Here is an 18,221-nt window from a genome sequence, read left to right on the forward strand (position 1 = left end):
CATAGGAAACAACATCAAATTGACTCAGTGGCTGAGCTGTAACATGATCTAAAGCGTTAGTAGTAAACCGTTTCAACATTGAAGATATAAAATATACATGAGCTGAGAGTGAAGCAAGGGCATCTACTTCATGCACTCTGGCTACTCGTCTTCTTAAAGATGCTCAATTTGTCGGCCACTGGTAGTTGTAACTAGCTATTCTCTCAATGATCCTGCAAGCTTCATTATAAGACTTCAATAAGAGAACACCATTCGCAGAAGTATTTACCACCAACCTTGTGTGTGTGTTGAGACCAATATAAAATGTCTCCAACTTGATGCAATGTAGGATCCCATGGTGAGGGCATCTACGAAGTAACTCCTTGAATCTTTCCCTTGCCTCGTAAGGAGACTCATCATCCATTTGCCAAAAAGTGGCGATCTCATTCCGTAACTTTGCATTTTTTCTAGTTGGGAAATACTTTACTAAAAAGCGTTCAGCTAATTCTTGCCATGTTGAAATTGAATGTAGTGGCAACGAATTAAGTCATTCTCGTACTGGATCTCGCAATGAGTACAGAAACAACTTTAATCTCAATGCGTCTTCAATTACACCGACTACCTTACAGGAATAGCTTACCTCCATGAATAGTCAAAGGTTAAGGTGTAGATCTTCTATAGGCATTCCACTAAATTGGCCCATCGTTTGAAGCATCTAGAACATCACAGGCTTCAATTCAAACCGCAATGTCTCGATCTTTGGTCTTTTAATTCCCGGATTAAGTTCTTTAAAAAGGGGCGCATCATACTATCTTATAGCTCGATCCCTATCATCAGCAATAAGGATTGGATTATGAACATTAGCGGCTCCATTCCCTTGAACATCATTTTGATTTTCATGGGCCATCTTCGTGGCTTGTCTTTGGGCTAATCTTTCTCATCTTTTTTGTCGAAATGTCTGCTCGATTTTAAGGTCTATAAGAATTAGATCAGTGATTTGATCTATGCTCATAAACTCCTAAAAAGAAATTACAAAAAATAAAGAATAAAAAATTAATTAAATAAAAATACATAAATCAAATTGCAAGAAATAATTTCACAAATAATGATTAAATTAACAGTTCTCGGCAACAGCGCAAAAAACTTGTAACGCGTGGATTTTTGCAAGTATACACAGTCGTTATCAAGTAATAAGTAAGTAAAAGAGTTATTGTCTCCACAGGGACTGTATCTGTTAATCAAATAATTGCAAATTATGAATTTACAAGTTGGTAAGAAAAACTCAATAATTTTGAAGTGATAGATGTTAAAATTGAATTAATTAACTAGATGCAAATTAACCCAAATGAAAATTATATGAAATGAAATGCAGGGTGATGGTTTAGCAGCAATTTTACAAGTTCAACAATAATAACATGAATAAGCTAGAACAATTACAACACTTGACTCAATTCATTTTCATCATGTTTAACAATGTTCGGAAAATATTTCATGGCAACTCGATCTTTCATTAACTGGGAATCTCATATAAGTTCAACCAAATCTTATACTTAGAATGATATGCATAATCCAATGTCATAATTTAACTAAGGATTCCTTAGAATTTATGTGAAATAACAAGGACAGATTAGGTTTGAAACAATTTAATCACATAAACCTAAAGTTATGCAAGGTAATAAGTTCTCTTAGTCTATTACGAACCCCTAATGTATTATGATTAGAATATAAATTAAGCATGCATCTTCCAATTATCGTTTCCATTAGTTATCATCGATTAGGATTGACTAACTAATTCTAATGCATTCAAACATATCTTAATGCATGAAATACATAATGATTTTAATTGGAAGCATGAATGACTGAGGCACAAAACATCATAAGTGTGAATCAAAATGAACATTATCAAATTAATGTAATTATTCTAGCTAAAACAAAATTAAGTCATCATTGTCAATGGAAAAACATCAAAAAAATTTGCAAATATTTTGAATAAAAATAAAATTAAGGAGAAAAAACTGTTGATAATTTTGGTAGTTTTCCGAAGACCAATCGTGGTGGCTTTTTCCATTCTTGTAATTGCAAATTGCTCCTCAAGGTGGCCAGACAAAAGTGGTTTTCCTCAAAGGAAAATGCTAGCTAAAGAAGATGGGGAAATAGGAAAGCTTATACGTGAAAAAATGGGAAGAAAAGATGAATGAGTGATGAGGGATTAGTGTTGATGGATTAGTGAGTGATGGAATGAGAAGTGAGGTTTGGTGTTTATAGTAGAGGGAAGGCATAGGAGTTTGTTAAAAATATCTTGAAAATCCCTTGGTTCTCTCTTTTTCTTTGTCGGCCTTGAAGTGTGGAAAGGGATGTTGATGGTTGTTTGATTCATGCTTGATTTCATTGATGAATCATGCAAGGGATTGAACGATTTCTTGGGTATTAGTTGAGAGATGATTTATGATTCTTTCATAAGTGCAAGGACCTCCAAATAAATCTTCCAAAAGTTGATTTTGGGCTACTCATATGCCTTTTCTAAATTTGGGCCATTCTCCCCCTTGTTCGACAATTATTGACAGCTAATTCATAGCAGACTCAATCCTTTTAAACAATCATCTTCCAAGTTAGCTTGCTTGGTTATTAGGTCCAATTTAATGAGCTTACCATGCACATGATGTACAATTTAACTTATGTTTATGTGTGATAAGCTCCCATGTTTGATTGATTCAACAGTCCATCTACAATATTTTGAGTAAAATTAACATCCAACATAAAATAATAAAATTATGCAAAATTAATAATTATTTTTATAAAATTGAAAAATTCACTTAATTTATGTCTAATGTTTTAATATGAATGAAAATCATCCAATTATATATCAAATGCTCGAGATTAACAGAAATTCTAAGTAAAAAAGTGATATAAACAGCTATAAAAAATTCCATATAATTTAGAGTTTAGAGCAAGGAAGGAAACTTCCTAGTTCTGGGTTAAGTGTTAATGTTTTGTGCATGCATGTTTAAATTCGATGAAGTAGTAATCTGATATATTTAAATAACCATCTTTTTAGCTCACGACACTTTAGAAGGTCCGAGTGACAAAAGCAAATGACCTGTTATTTTGACTTTGTTATTTTTTGTAGTGAGTTCCTTCTTACTTTCATGTGTTGTGATTATCTTTACTTTATAATATTGTATGTAAGTACTCTTACTATGTAAAGGATGATCAGTGTATGTGAGTGTGAATAATGATTGTCTATCCAGAGTCATTAGTCTGGGTTCTGTATGTCTAGGATAAGAAGTATAGGTCATTTTCATGTTAAGCCACTACCATCTGCTTCTGAAATGAATGATCAGATATGAATTGATCTACTAAAATGGAGTTAAAGAATTTTTTTGTGTAACCTCCGGTAGGGCAGATATATATTGCAAACCAGATTGGCGTAACACAATTGAAAACACTGCTGAATGATTCTGAAATGGGAGCTATAATGAGAGAATATATATGAATGAAACAGAAACATCTTATATGAATTTGACTTTAAACTCTAGGTATGTGGCTGGCATAAAAATGGAATGATTAATTTATGATGTGTAGGCATATAGTATTCGCCTATGTGACACACTATTGGTGTACTGAGTCTGTCTGAGTTCTGTATACGCCAGTGGGAGTACTCTGTAATGTTGAGTGGTTCCTTTTTTTTTGCTTAAGATTTCTATGGAACTCACTAAGTTCTTTTAAACTTACCCCGTTACCCTTTTACACTATCGGAGATGGAATGACCACTGATTAAACCAAGAACCTTAGCTTCCAACTTAATGAGGAAGAGATATGATCAGACTTATGAAAAAGAAGGAAAGAGTAATATTGAAGAAGGAAAAACCTTTCTCACGAATCCTTCTTACACATATATATAACCTAATCCCATTTAGTGGAACTTAACAAGTGTCACTTAATTCAAAATTTGTCCTTCTAAATGGCCTACAGATTTTGAGAGAAACATAAATTAAAATCCTACACAAATGATATTTGACTAGTCAATCCAATTGGTTCCTAACCAGGTCACTTTACAACCCAACTAGTATAGTATTCAAACAAATTAGGCATACTAAACATTTGGCAGTAACTTTCGTCTGGCTTATACTTTGCTTGGCATATCCTTCTCTTAGATAATAGAATAACCTAAAACCTTTATTTACTCAATAACGGGTACTATACGCCACGTTTCAACTCACCAAAAGACCTAACATGGTGGATTACACTAAGCTAAACAAATGATTTCACAACTAAACACCTTATTCTTGGATCTGCCAGACTTGGGGTGTGACATGAAAAATATGATTGCCAAGATAACTATGGTTTGTGATGAGCCTAATAATCATACATTCGATCGTAATGAAGGGAAGCTTCATGGTTGACTTGATAGCAATAAGTTCTTTTATTTACTCAAAGATGTTAAGGTTGTTGGAAAAAATTTAGTTCGACAACGATTTTTTTGCACAGTGGAAAAATAAAATTTTAAAAACCAATCTGATTTGTGATATTTATAATAATAAACTTTTCCCGAAAAGTACCTATTATTTGTGCGAAACGAATCCTTGACGTTCTTAGTCTTCAACCGGACGACCTTCTCTGCAATTTTCATACCATGAATTGCTTCGAGTGTGGGCTCGAAAAATTATGAATCAAATATAGAACCAACAATAGTTTTCTTACTTTCAGTTAGAAAGTAAATCTCTCTCTCTATCTTTCTCTCTTATAGAAACCGATAAAATTGTTATTCCCAAAAAATAGAATTTATACTCAGACATAAATTCTCACTATTTTTAGGCAAAATAAAAATACCTCAAAGTTGTGTGTTTTTTGCCCTACTAGTGTCATCTATTTATAAGAGAGATAGATGAACCTCAATTGAATTAGAAGAATACAAATAATATTTATTTAATAGAAAAACCAATCCCCTAGTTGAATTAGGAGAGAGGGCGGCTAACCCTAGTTACATACACTAGGGTTGTTGCCCCTCATACATATTATGAGGGGTTTTGGGTCTCTCCTGTATCAAGTTCAATTATACGTGCTTCCTGAATTTGGTATTTTTGGCATCAATTAAACTAAATTTGCAAAGTATGAAAAAAATATAGTATTTATGAATATGTACAAGGTACCAAAATGGACATGGAATGTTTATAAGATTGGTATGACATGTATATACTGTTATAGGGATTGAAATGGTATGATTACAATAATAAAGCCCATATGAACTTAGTAAATGATTAAGATACATATGGCATGCCATTAGGGTTAATTATGGAAACAATCAGAGATTTACATGGTTATATGAGATCCCGTATTTGTTGCAGATTCTCAGTTTATATTTATTGTTCGTTTAGCCTAGACTGATAACCTCGATACAATATCAGTTTGTGTGCGGATTATATTTCCGTGTATCTGAGTCTGTTTTATTATAACACTTGGCGATGTTTAAATGATTGGAAATTGAATTTAGATTATGAATTGAAAATGAAACGGCATTGATGAAATTTGATATATAGATTGTTATGTGATTATTGTAATACCAAATTTTAGTTCGGGCTCACAAAAAAAACCCAAAATAATAAAACAAAGTCTAAGTCTAGTACAAAATTATATCATTTGGCCCGATCGGAATGGCCCATTACTTGAAAAGGTTGAAGTCCATCTACAAGCTTATGGAAACATAATCTTCAAGGATATGCAATCTTAGATATGATATGCAATCTTAGATATGATATATGCAATCTTAGATATGATATGCAATCTTAGAAGATATGATTTTGTAATCTTAGAGATTTAATTTGTAGATACCCTTTAATCTTAGTCGTTGATGTAATTGATCTGTACCGTTGGATTTGGGGAGGCTTAACTATAAATAGAGGCCTCTCCCTTCATTGTAAAGGGAGGACGTGGGGAGTAATAATAATTCTTAAGAGTATTCACTCAAATTCCTCTCTCTCTTGCTTTCTTATTTTCTGTGGCTTGTTCTTATTTTGTTGATTTGTGTATAATTTATTTGTTGATTTGTATATTGTTGATTTCAAATCTCTTTTTCCTTTTATTCATTTTCAAATTCATTATTTTCAAATTAGTTTACATTTTATTTTGCCTTATTTTTTATTTTATACTCTTTGTTTTAAATTCATTGGTCTTTTATTATTGATGCTATTTAACCTCTATTTGTTATTTTTTATTAAATTAATTATTTTAATATTATTAATACTATTAGTGGCATCATTAATCTTGTATCATTATTATTTACTTTTTAGGCCTTTAAATTTCAAATTTTGTTATATATATGCATGTATACATACATATGTTTTATAATATATACATATACGCATACATTTTTTAATTTTTATAAATATATATATACACATACTTTTATATATTTTCTATGTTTCATAATTATATATATATACTTATATTTTTTACATATTAAAATATGTATATTTATATATTTTTTTATTTTTATAATTCATATACATATATATTTTTCTTATATGTACATATATATATTTTATATTTTATAATTTTTATCTATTTTCTTTGTAATTATTATTGCTTTACTTGATGTTTATTTATTTATTTATTCACATGACCATTATTACCATTATTATATTCTTTAAATGTTTCGGTTTTATTTTTTATTTACTTGATATTGTGTATACATGATTGATTTGTTTTTTATTTATCTTTTCATTATTTTTATTTTTATTTTGTTCTTGATCATGCTATTTATATTTATATTATCACAATTGTTACTCCATTATATAATTGTTACCCAAATTGTATAAAGAGAAAATTTTGAAAAATAAAGGCAAGATTTCAGTATTTGGAATCTTGAGAAGATTGAGCCCTAATGTATTAGGTTCCAACTCTTTCGTTGAATCTGAATAATCGAGAATGCTCTTTAATCAAAACATAAATAAAAAGCTCATTATCGAGAATTTAATACGTTGTGTCCTAACGCATTGGATATGACACGTTGTTTTCTCGAGATGAGGATTTTTTTTCTAAAAATAATAAAGGTAATATTCAATGTTTAGAATTTTGAGAAATTGTGCCCTAACGTATTGGGCTGTGATTTCTTCATCTGACTTAAACAATTGAATATCCTTTTAAATTTTATTGCACGAGTTTTTTTTTGACAAGCTCGTTTTTGATGAAGTGAAATGTCATGCCCTAACTCATTGGGTGTGACATTTTCTCTTTTCAAAATGAGAGGGTCTTATCGAGTAACTTTTTTTAAATAAGTTTAAAAAAAAACAAAAGATCGTATTTTAAATCTCTTCAAAGTTTTCAATTTTCGACATTAAGACATTAATTAATTAATTAGGTACCAATTTTTGGGCGTTACGAGGGTGCTAATCCTTCCTCGTACGTAACCGACTCCCGAACCCGTTTTTCTGAATTTCGTGGACCAAAATCGTTGTGTTAATAAAGTCAAATTGCTTATTAAAAATAACCACTTTTTGAGGTGACCCGATCACACCTAAATAAAAAGGATCGGTGGCGACTCCCATTTTCATTTTTTTTTCAAAATCCAAGTCGAACCCGTTTTTCAAAATAAAAAATGGTTTCGACAATTATGTTTTAAATGTTGGCGGTATTATGATCTGAGATCGTATCTAACATTTTCGGTTTGAAATATTGTTACATGTATAGATATGTATTTAGGTGCCAAGGAAAGTTAATTTGATAACTTATTGAATAATTGTTATGTTTAATTAATCAAGGTAAGTTTTAGTTTCTATACAACTTACTAAGCATCGTATATGCTTACCCTGTTGTTTTCCCTTTTCTTGTAGATCATTTTGCGGAACAAGTCAATTCAAATCGACATTGAAGCTCACACTAACCTGTTTTTGAATCAATAGCTTTTTATCATTTTAATTCTGGGGTTGTGACATGTATTTAGGTGTCTTGAAGTGTATGTATCTATATGGGAATATGTATACTTGTGTAAGCTTGTTTTACCATTACCTAGTATGTTTGAATTGAAGTTTAAATATTTTCTTGATATATGGTTGAAATGCATGATTTGTCAACGGTTGGTGCCTAGTTGAAATGACATATTTTTGGTTGATATGTTTGAGAAATGTATGGTGTTTGAAATGACATGTTTTGGGAAGGTGTAATGTTGTTAATGCTTAGAGTTTCATAGCCAAATTGTTAGTTGAAATGACATTGAATTGTTTAGGTTTGAATGGTAAGCAATGTGATGATTCACTTGTTAAGGACATGAACAATGATGCTTGAACTATTAGGCCTGTTTGAATATGAATTTGGCATATATAAGTTTGGTATTTGGTTAGTTGGTTTGGAATACATTTGGTTGATATGTAATAGTTGAACTCATTTTGAATTGACCTTGTTTTGAATTGGTAAATGACATGTTTTAGTAGGAAATATATGTATTTGGCATGTTTTTAAGTGATCAAATGGTTTAATAGGTTTAGTTGAGAGTTTTGAAATGGATACCAAATGGTTCATTTTTACTAAATACAGAGTCCATGTCTCAACGAGAAACATTCATCGTCGCAACATCGATCGACGATGAGCCACGTCGCGACACCAGGTGGCTTGAGGTCATGAAGTGACAAATTATTTGGCAACGTCATGACATGGAGGAGGTGACTTCACGACGTCGACCCTGAATTTTCAATACTTAAAAATTTGTTACTATTTCATGCTTGGGTCGACAAAGGAGCTTTCTTAAGCTTTGACTAAAGCTTGGATTCAATTGTATATCATAATGTGAATGTGTTTATGATATGATTGAATGATTTATTTACGATAGTTGCTCAGATAACAGATGTGACATTCTGTAGCTCGAACTCGGCGACCGAGTTAGGAAAAGGATGTTACAAATTCCATATATCAAAATAATATATTCAACATTTAATTCTTGAGAAATACCCAAAATTCCCTATGTGGCAAAATTCTCATTTTCCCCAATTTTTACCTTTAATACAATTTCTTCACAAAATTAGGCACTTAATCCCTCAAATTTCATAATTCACATTTAATTCTTTATAAAGTCTATAGTAAAACTACACTTTTCTCTCTATAAAATGAGAAAATTCGTACTTTAGTCTTTATATTTTGAAATTTTTTTATTTGGTCCAAAAGTGATTTTTATCACGTCAATAAATTAATAATAAGTCACATTTCTAATTTTGGTCAAATTTTTACTTTAGTCCTCTAACTTTTTAGAATTTCCAATTTAGTTTTTTTGACCACATTCTCGCATCGACAATAGTTTTCATTGATTTCCATCTCCAATATTAATTTCCCTTTCACAAAAATTCGTTATCTAACTCATTTTCCAACTTTCTCAAACTTTCTCGGTATTCAATCTTGGAAAAATACTAAATGTCATACCCGAATTTTAAGGTGTTGGATTTTTTTCAATAACCCAACAAGAAAAACTCTTTCATGATGGCCAATCAAAGAACCAAAAAGGTGTAAATGATTTAATAGATAAAAATTTTAAAAAATAATAGTGGACTAATTTTTAACTTTTTAAAATCAAGTGAATTAATAAGAAACTTTCTAATAATTAGATTATTATTTGCGTAGTTTAGCGGAAAAAATTAAAAATAATGATTCGATAGCACACGGGTCGAGGGAGGAGATAATAAATAGGGGAAAAGAAGGGAGAAAGAAAAGGGTGAGTGAAGAGATGGTTGTGCCACGTGGGACGTTACCTGGCGTACAGCCTTGGCATGGCATGGTATCATTCCAAAAAAATTCCATTTGCGTTTGGGCTATGCCTCTCCTCCTCTTCTTCTTCTCCTTCTTCTTTACCTTCAATTTCTCCAATTCTTCTTGAATTTTTAGATTAGCCCATATTCTCGTTCATTCCTTTCATAAATATACAGAAAGCCTCACCCAATCAAGCAGAGAGAGAAAACATTAAATAAATAAGTTTTTTCCCCTACAATCCCCATTTTTCAGGTACTCTTTCTTTTTTCTGACTAAATCTGATTTCGGGTTTTTCTTATTGAATCTGGAAACTGTTAAATTTTGCTGGGGCTTGTTTAAGCTGTTGTTGATGAATTTGGTCGGTGATAGATTTTTTTGTTTGCTCAGTTGAATTCAATTTAGTTTTTTCCTTTTGTGTTGAGAATCTGAGAGATTTGATGATTTCTGGCACTCTTTTTGAGTTACCAGGTGGAGAATCAATCTGTTGCTGGTATTAAAATTAGTGAACTTGGAAATTTGGTTGACAAATTGGTAGAGTTTCGATTATGTTTTACATGGTGTGAGCTGAAAAGCGAAAACCTTCCCATGTGTAATAAGGGAATAGTTGATCATCAACAGCAGCATAATAATCAAGCTGTGTATTTGATGGATTCACCTTCATCAACCCCGGTGTCTGCCCTGGCTTCTTCCACCCCTAGTTCCAATGATGATCCCCCGCGTCTAAAATTCTTGTGTAGCTTCTTAGGTAGCATTTTGCCTCGACCACAAGATGGGAAATTGAGGTATGTTGGTGGAGAAACGCGAATTGTAAGTCTGCCGAGAGATATTAGTTATGAGGAGTTGATGAATAAGATGAGGGAGCTTTATGATGCAGCAGCGGTTTTGAAATATCAGCAGCCTGATGAGGATCTTGATGCTTTAGTGTCAGTTGTGAATGATGATGATGTGACTAACATGATGGAGGAGTATGAGAAGTTGGGTGCAGGCGATGGGTTCACTAGGCTTAGGATTTTTCTATTTTCTCATCCTGACCGAGAAGGTTCATCACACTATGTTGATGGGGATGAGAGGGAGACTGAGAGGAGGTATGTGGATGCTTTGAACAGTTTAAATGAGGGTTCTGATTTTAAGAAGTGCGACTCTCCTGTGATGGCTCCAGTTTCTGATGATATTCATTTAGCTGAACAATTCTTTAACGGTGTGAGTGTTGATGGTAGCCTTCATAGCCAGAGGAATGCTGAGATGTTGGTGCCGCCTTATAACTTGCATCATCTTAATATTCCTCAAATGGGATCCGGGCAACTACTGCCACCAGTTCCTCAGAGGTACAATGAAATGGAAGGTACATGGAGTCCTGCTTACTATTCTCCTAGGCATCATGGGCACCATGATCCCAGAACGCTATCAGAGTTTCCGCCTTCACCCTCTTCATCTCGTTACCGAGTACCGTTTCCAGAATTAGCAGACAAATGCCTGGACAGATTGCCTGAGGAATATGTGAGGCAGCAATTAAGTCATCATCCCCAATATGAGCACCAGCCGCAGTTTTCAGATAATGTAATATGGATGCCAACTGCAGCTATACCTGGTAATAAGCCTGCTGGTTTTCCCAGTAATATACTTCATGGTCATAGTGTTTATGAGGGGAACCACATCTGTGAGCACTGCAGGGCTACTTTCAGCAGAAATCAAACGCCACTTTTGGAACATTCTATCATGGGAAATGGAGTTCCTCAGGTTAATAGTCCATGTCCGGAATGCCCACCAAACCATGAAGCTTTCATGCTGAATGCAGATGGAAAATTGCAGCATGGGTTTTATTCCAAGGATCACACTGATCCACGTTCTGCTTATGGTGAAACACATAGTCATGATAGAGGACGGGTTTTGCAGAACCAATTGAATCCTTGTGTTGAGGAAGCTAGAAATCACGTACCTGGAGCTGGAAGATTGAATGACCACTATGTTCATGATGGTGCTGGCATGAATTTACCTCTTGGGCACGCTAGTTTAGCTGATGGCCATCATTTGCCTTCAAATTATGTTCATCACCAAACTGTATCTGAATTGGGGAACGAAGTGTTTCACGATCAAGCTGTGGTTGCTTCACCCCACCTTCACATTCCTCCTGAAGAACGTGGAGTCCGCTATGGGAATTATCCTTACCCTTATGGTGGAGATAATGTTTACCAAGTGCCACAGGGACATTTACATGGGCAGTCTGTGTGGAGAAATGTTCAGAACCCAACTCAGGGTGCCCCTGCTTATGAAACATCTGGCTTACCCGAACAGGTAAATGGTGCATGTAACCCAGCAATTTTGAAAGGTGTGGTCGAAGGTAGTTCAATACATTGTGTAACAGATGGTCAAAATCCTTGGGTTGAGTCTTCACAAAAGATGCTGGGTTTTAATGCGACTGGTGTTCCAGACAATGCTTATGCTCATACTCTTAAGATGAACATTAGTCCTCATGATCTGAAAACTCAATGCTCTATCACTATGGAACCAATTCGATCCCCACAAGACATGCTAAATGTTGCCCTTTCCCCAGAACCTGTTCAGTCTCCAGAACAACCTACAACTTTAATTCATGATAAACATGTTTCCAGTAACAATCCTAGATCACTAGATAATTCTAATGCCACTTGGGCATTGAGGACTGAGGAGAAAATTGTTGCCATGGAAGATAAAGAAGCAAATAATGCAGTGAAGGTGGAAAATTTTGAGGTTCCAAGTATTCTCTGCACAGAGCAAAACAAAATTACTGAAAATGAATCTAAAACAGCATTGGTTGAGACTAGCATTTCAAGTTGCAAAAAATTTGCTGAAGAGGATGGTGAGCAGGCAAAACCTGGTGAAAAAGATCCTAGTGCTGCGGAAAATTCAAAGCTATCTGTAAACCATTTGAGTTTCATACCACAGTTTGTTGCTTCAGTTAAAAAAGCAGCTTTAGAAGAGGTTGAAGAAGTAAAAGTCAAAGTTCAAGAGGGTGCTTCTATGAAGCATGAAGCAGTTCAAGGAGAAGTGGCTGAAAATGAATCAGAATCAGTGGTGAGATTCAAGAAAAAAAATTCTTATAGAACATCTTGCAATATTATATTTTAATCTTTCTAACATATCTTTGTACACTAGAATGCCCAGGGTGAGTTGGAACTGGATCCTGATAATGACAACATATCCCCGTCCAAAATTGAGCCGACAAAGGCCGAGGCTGAAGCTATTGCACGAGGCTTACAGGTTACTGTTTTTTTTTTTTTTCATCATATTAACTTTAATTTCTTTCTCTATTATTTCTTAAAGATCATTGAACTTTTTATTTTGTTTACACATATTTTATTGCCATTTTGTTTCTGATGATATTTGCATTTTACCTTCAGACGATAAAGAACGATGATCTAGAGGAGATCCGACAATTAGGCTCTGGAACATATGGGGCAGTTTATCATGGGAAATGGAAAGGTTCTGATGTAGCAATCAAGAGAATTAAAGCCAGCTGCTTTGCAGGGAAGCCTTCTGAAAGAGAACGATTGGTAATAACTGTTAGCACTTTTCCTTTTATGGCTTTGCTTGCATACCCTTGCAGTGCTTACACAAGGCTGCTTGATAGTTAAAAGGATTACAAATGCTTCAACTGATGTGTTTTATAGGTCATGGATGCTTTGGTTTTTAATTATATTCGGCTTTTGACAATTGAGTAAAAAAAAAGGTGCTTGTACAATGTGAAGAATGAACTGCTATGCTGTTTCACATGAAAGTGCTTAACAACATTTAGAAAAGAAAAAAAACATGTTGCGTATGTTTGGTTTTTTTAGTGCCTGCACTTAGCAATGTAATGGCCTATAAAGCTTTGATCTTTAGCAAAAGGAAAAAGCCAGGAAAATTCTTTATAAATGTTGTGATTAAATGGAAGCAATTCAGCTGGTGAATTGAATCTTGGAAATTTCAGTTTCTACTTATGACATCATTAAAAGGTCTCAAGTAATAACTTAGCAGTAATGAACTCTAGAGATCAAATCCTGCCCATTGCCTACCTTTTCTCTTACCTCTTTGGGGATCCTGGTTGAGAGATTTTGTTATTTACTAAAGTAAGAGTTCCTTGTTGCCCATATTTATGATTGTCCTACCATATGTTTCAGGTAGACCAGCTTTTTTGCTATTTGCCTTTTATATCTTTGTATTTTCTCTCACACCTGGGTTTTGGATTTAATTCCCTTCATTTGGTGGACATGGTTCAATTGTTGGGTTCTAGTCAGTCCCTCTGATGGATTTACTTTTAAGGGCTCTAATGATTTATAATACTTCTATGCTTCTCATAATTCAATTGATAGCAATCTCTATTTGTATGCTGCCATAGATTGCAGATTTCTGGAAAGAAGCTTTGATATTGAGTTCATTACATCATCCGAATGTTGTTTCTTTCTATGGCATAGTTCGTGATGGTCCTGATGGATCCTTAGCTACTGTTACTGAATTCATGGTTAATGGATCCTTGAAGCAGTTTTTACAGAAGAAGGACAGGTAACCATGTCGGGTCCCATTTGGTTTCAAAAGTTGTTACTGTGCAGTGCTTTAGACTCCTTTTTAGTGCAATTGCACTGTGATTTGCTGTTTGGATAACAGAGGTATGGTGCAATGGGATTGAAATGTCGTGTGGAGATTGAAATTTCCACTGCCGAGGGAAGGGTGCAGTGGCTCACTGCATCTCTCTTGTTACATTTCTATCCCTTTTATATATTTTCTTGAGCCATAACCATTGTATTTTTATTTCAATTTATCTTTATATTTAAAATTTTAAGATTAAAATGACTTTAATAATTTTTAAAATAATATTTCATTTATACTTGTTTTTTCCTTTTTAGAAATAATGTTCTTTTGCTAAATGCTTTATAAAATTAATTTTAAATATTGATGGAAAATATCTTTATCACTTATTTTTCAGTTTTCATTTAAATAAAACATGAATAAACACATCAATAATAAAAATAAAATATTATTTGATATATCACTAAAATTTTAATGAACTTTTAGTTAGTTATTGATAAAAATATTATTTAACATAAATATAATTATAATAATTTATTGATTTTATAAATGGTACATAAGTTATTTCATTTTTATAATTTACAAGGTTTAATCTAACGTCCTTAGTGGTCATGTTCTCTTTGTACTATTCTTCCCGTCATCATTGCGCTTGAATCCAAACACATATCTCACCTGATGTAATCTTCTAGTCACTTATAGCCCTTAATAGCTATGTGGTTAGGTTGCCTTTTGAGCATCTTCTCTGAAGTTTGTACTAGAATTGTTGTTATTTGCCTTAGCATGCAGTTAATTTGTTTCACAGTAGACTAAACAAGCCAGCATGTAATATTTTCCTAAATAATGTGCGACATATGTTATTGCGCAGGACTATTGATCGTCGTAAGAGACTCATCATAGCCATGGATGCTGCATTTGGAATGGAGTATTTGCATGGAAAAAACATTGTACATTTTGATTTGAAATGTGAAAATCTGTTGGTAAATATGAGAGATCCACAGCGTCCAGTGTGCAAGGTATGCTGTCTTACAAATTGCTTCTGGACCTCAAAACTTTAAGTTGGATTTCAATTTGTGTGTCTGTGTGTGTTTGGGGGAGCGTCCAGCAGAGTTGGAACTGATGCATTACTTGCATATGCATTTAGATTGGTGATTTGGGCTTGTCAAAGGTCAGACAACATACATTAGTTTCGGGAGGTGTTCGTGGAACTCTACCCTGGATGGCACCTGAGCTTTTGAGTGGTAAAAGTAACATGGTATCTGAAAAGGTAATATTATACAGACTTTAGCAAATATGAGGATACAGCTATTTTAAACATGTTTCTTTTGCTTCTTAGGGCATTTTTTGTGCCTATTTTTTCTTTTTATTTGGCCAGAGACTTATTTTATTTATTCCCATCAATTTATGTTCTTCAGATTGATGTCTACTCTTTCGGCATTGTTATGTGGGAGTTGCTGACTGGTGAAGAACCTTATGCAGATATGCATTGTGCTTCTATAATTGGTAAGTATCATAAATTGGATTTTTTTGTTGTGAGTGTTTTCTACAAGTCTTCCATACATTCTGCTCAGAATCTTTGTTGCTTCAGCTCTTCACTTTACACTTGCAATCTGATACATATATTGGACATGTCTATCAATATACACTTTTGCTACGAGAAAGAACTGAAGATTCCTTTTTCAGTGCGGGTTCTTTGCCTGACACTCATAATCGTGCCAAGCACTGTAGCAATGATTATTATTTTTTATAATATTGCTAACTAGGATTTCTCTCTCTCTCTCTCTCTCTCTCTCTCTCTCTCAGTGTACAGTTTAATTTTGTTTATCAACCTTCATTTGATAGCTGGAGAAGATGAAGTAAAATTAGAAAGTAAGATATTTGGAGAATTCTTAATTTATGTTGGGAAAAGTTTTTTACTTTTTTAGCACATTTGTAATCTCTAGCTAAAACATCAGTTCCTTTGAGGATAGGGCACTGCACCGCGTATGCCTTGGGCTAAAGTTGTCTTTTCTGGGACAAAATTAGATGATGTAATTGTCTCTTGACTTGGAATTTGCAAGAGTCGTAATAGAAACGCGTGTATTTGTGACTACCAACTAGAATTGGATCTTCAACAAGTAGAAAAATGACCTGAATATTTTTATTCTGGGTTGTTTTGTTTCTTTCATACTATCTGAATTTTTGGTACTTAAAAGTTATGCATAACATCCAAGTTTCAACAGTTCTAGCATTAACGGAGCATGGTTCACACTTCAAATGTTATTGTCATTGACTGTTCATGGAGGAACTATCCCACTGATTAATAAGCAATTACTTTCTGATAGAGAAAAGGGACTTTTTTCTTTTCTTTTTTTGTTTTCTTTTGCTTGTAGGTCTGGTTTGATGTAGTTCCTTCATAAAATAATTCAGTATTGACCTATGAATGGATCTTTATCTGTGATTACTTCTGAAATAAGTACTATGTTTGCTATTTGAAATGAAAAAGGAATCAATTGTCATATAGATGAGTTATGGACTCAGGACTTCTAGTTTGTAATAAAGTTTAAAAGGATCTTTTCTGGTTTAAGTATTCACTATTCTACTAATAGTATGCATGTTTTTGGACTCTACTCTCCGGTTATAGTTTTAGATGTGAACTCATCTTGTTAACAGACCATTATTATTTTCTTAACTGCGATCTCCCTTTGTGCGTATATATATATATATATTTCTTTTAATATACAGGGGGAATTGTAAACAACACATTACGTCCAAAAATACCATCATGGTGCGATCCCGAATGGAAGGCATTGATGGAAAAGTGTTGGGCCTCTGATGCTGCAGAGAGGCCTCCATTTTCAGAAATATCTCAGAGGCTGAGGAGCATGGCTGCTGCTATAAACGTAAAATAAAGGCAATCCTGAAGTAGGCCATCATCATATCATACGGTGGAAAACAAAAGTAAGGCATCCAGTTACTGCAGCTTTGGTCATCTACCGGTTAGTCTAATAATACACTACACTAAGATACGATACGTATGCCTTTGGTTCTGCTGTAATGGATCTCTTGTAGTACTGCAACAAGTTGTTTCAAGAGTGCAAATGTAGACACCCAAGGTTGGGTTTGTACTCACCCTCAGGGAGGCTACATGATTGGTACAAATAGGATAGGGGAGCCATGAAAGTTAGAACTGGGATTTGATGCGAGTTTCAACAGGTTTTAATCTTATATAAATCTTTTGCACAAAAATGGTTTCTCATCATTTTTAACAGGCTTCAAATTGAGCAATCAGGAATTTGCTAGTTTAAACGCAATCACGATGGCAGTACTACAAGTGAATGCATCTCTGTTCTGTTTTTGAATATATTTATGTAAAGCTTATGGTAAGTAATAATGCATGGCACTTGCATGCTTAAGATAAATTAGGATCAAATTTTGTTATTATTATATTACTATTATTATCATCATTATTAAAAGGTTAGATGGTGTAAAAATTGGGTTCTCAGTTCAGCATTGCACACGAGTTCCTGTTTCTGTAATTAATCTACTATATCTTTGTTCATTAATTTTGATTAACTGAAACATTGTGCTAGATTCTTTTTAATAAAGGGAATGGGTAGGGGATGTTCAAGATTGAATTCGAAACCGTTATCAGCTTAATACTTGCTTTTGTCATTTCATTTATGGTTCAGTCAATATTATTGTACTGAATCTTACTTCGGTTGATATTAGTATTACTATCAGTACAGAAGTATATGAGTAATTTTAATCATTATTTGCATAGAGACGTTATAATGACATATTTATAAAGCAATGTATTTTGCGGACTTTTCAGTCGGCATCGTTGTACCTGTCCTAAATCAAGACAATAATTGAAATACGGTAATTAAAATCATAAAAATGATGTATTATTAACTTATTGATAAATTGATGTATTTTTAGTAGTCCACTCTTCTTTTGACATGTTAATTTACTACTTTTCTGATGTAAATCTA

The 18,221-nt window shown here is 33.5% G+C and overlaps 1 protein-coding gene and 1 non-coding gene across 2 annotated transcripts; both read left to right on the forward strand.

Annotated features, from left to right (window-relative positions):
• Positions 1 to 329: 329 nt before the first annotated feature.
• Positions 330 to 437, forward strand: LOC128032195 (small nucleolar RNA R71). The gene has a single exon (XR_008188323.1). It is a non-coding gene; the product is annotated as a small nucleolar RNA R71 (small nucleolar RNA).
• A 9,219-nt stretch (positions 438 to 9,656) lies between these two features.
• LOC105790952 (uncharacterized) lies at positions 9,657 to 17,864 on the forward strand. Its single transcript, XM_012618772.2, has 9 exons — positions 9,657 to 9,960; positions 10,177 to 12,759; positions 12,841 to 12,945; positions 13,086 to 13,238; positions 14,063 to 14,226; positions 15,116 to 15,263; positions 15,392 to 15,514; positions 15,663 to 15,750; positions 16,972 to 17,864. Exons 2-9 carry the CDS (start codon positions 10,294 to 10,296, stop codon positions 17,136 to 17,138), a joined length of 3,414 nt encoding a protein of 1,137 aa, XP_012474226.1. The 5' UTR covers positions 9,657 to 9,960; positions 10,177 to 10,293; the 3' UTR covers positions 17,139 to 17,864.
• The last annotated feature ends 357 nt before the right edge of the window (positions 17,865 to 18,221 follow it).

The sequence above is a fragment of the Gossypium raimondii genome, chromosome 8, assembly GCF_025698545.1.
Source record: "Gossypium raimondii isolate GPD5lz chromosome 8, ASM2569854v1, whole genome shotgun sequence".
Taxonomy (NCBI): domain Eukaryota; kingdom Viridiplantae; phylum Streptophyta; class Magnoliopsida; order Malvales; family Malvaceae; genus Gossypium; species Gossypium raimondii.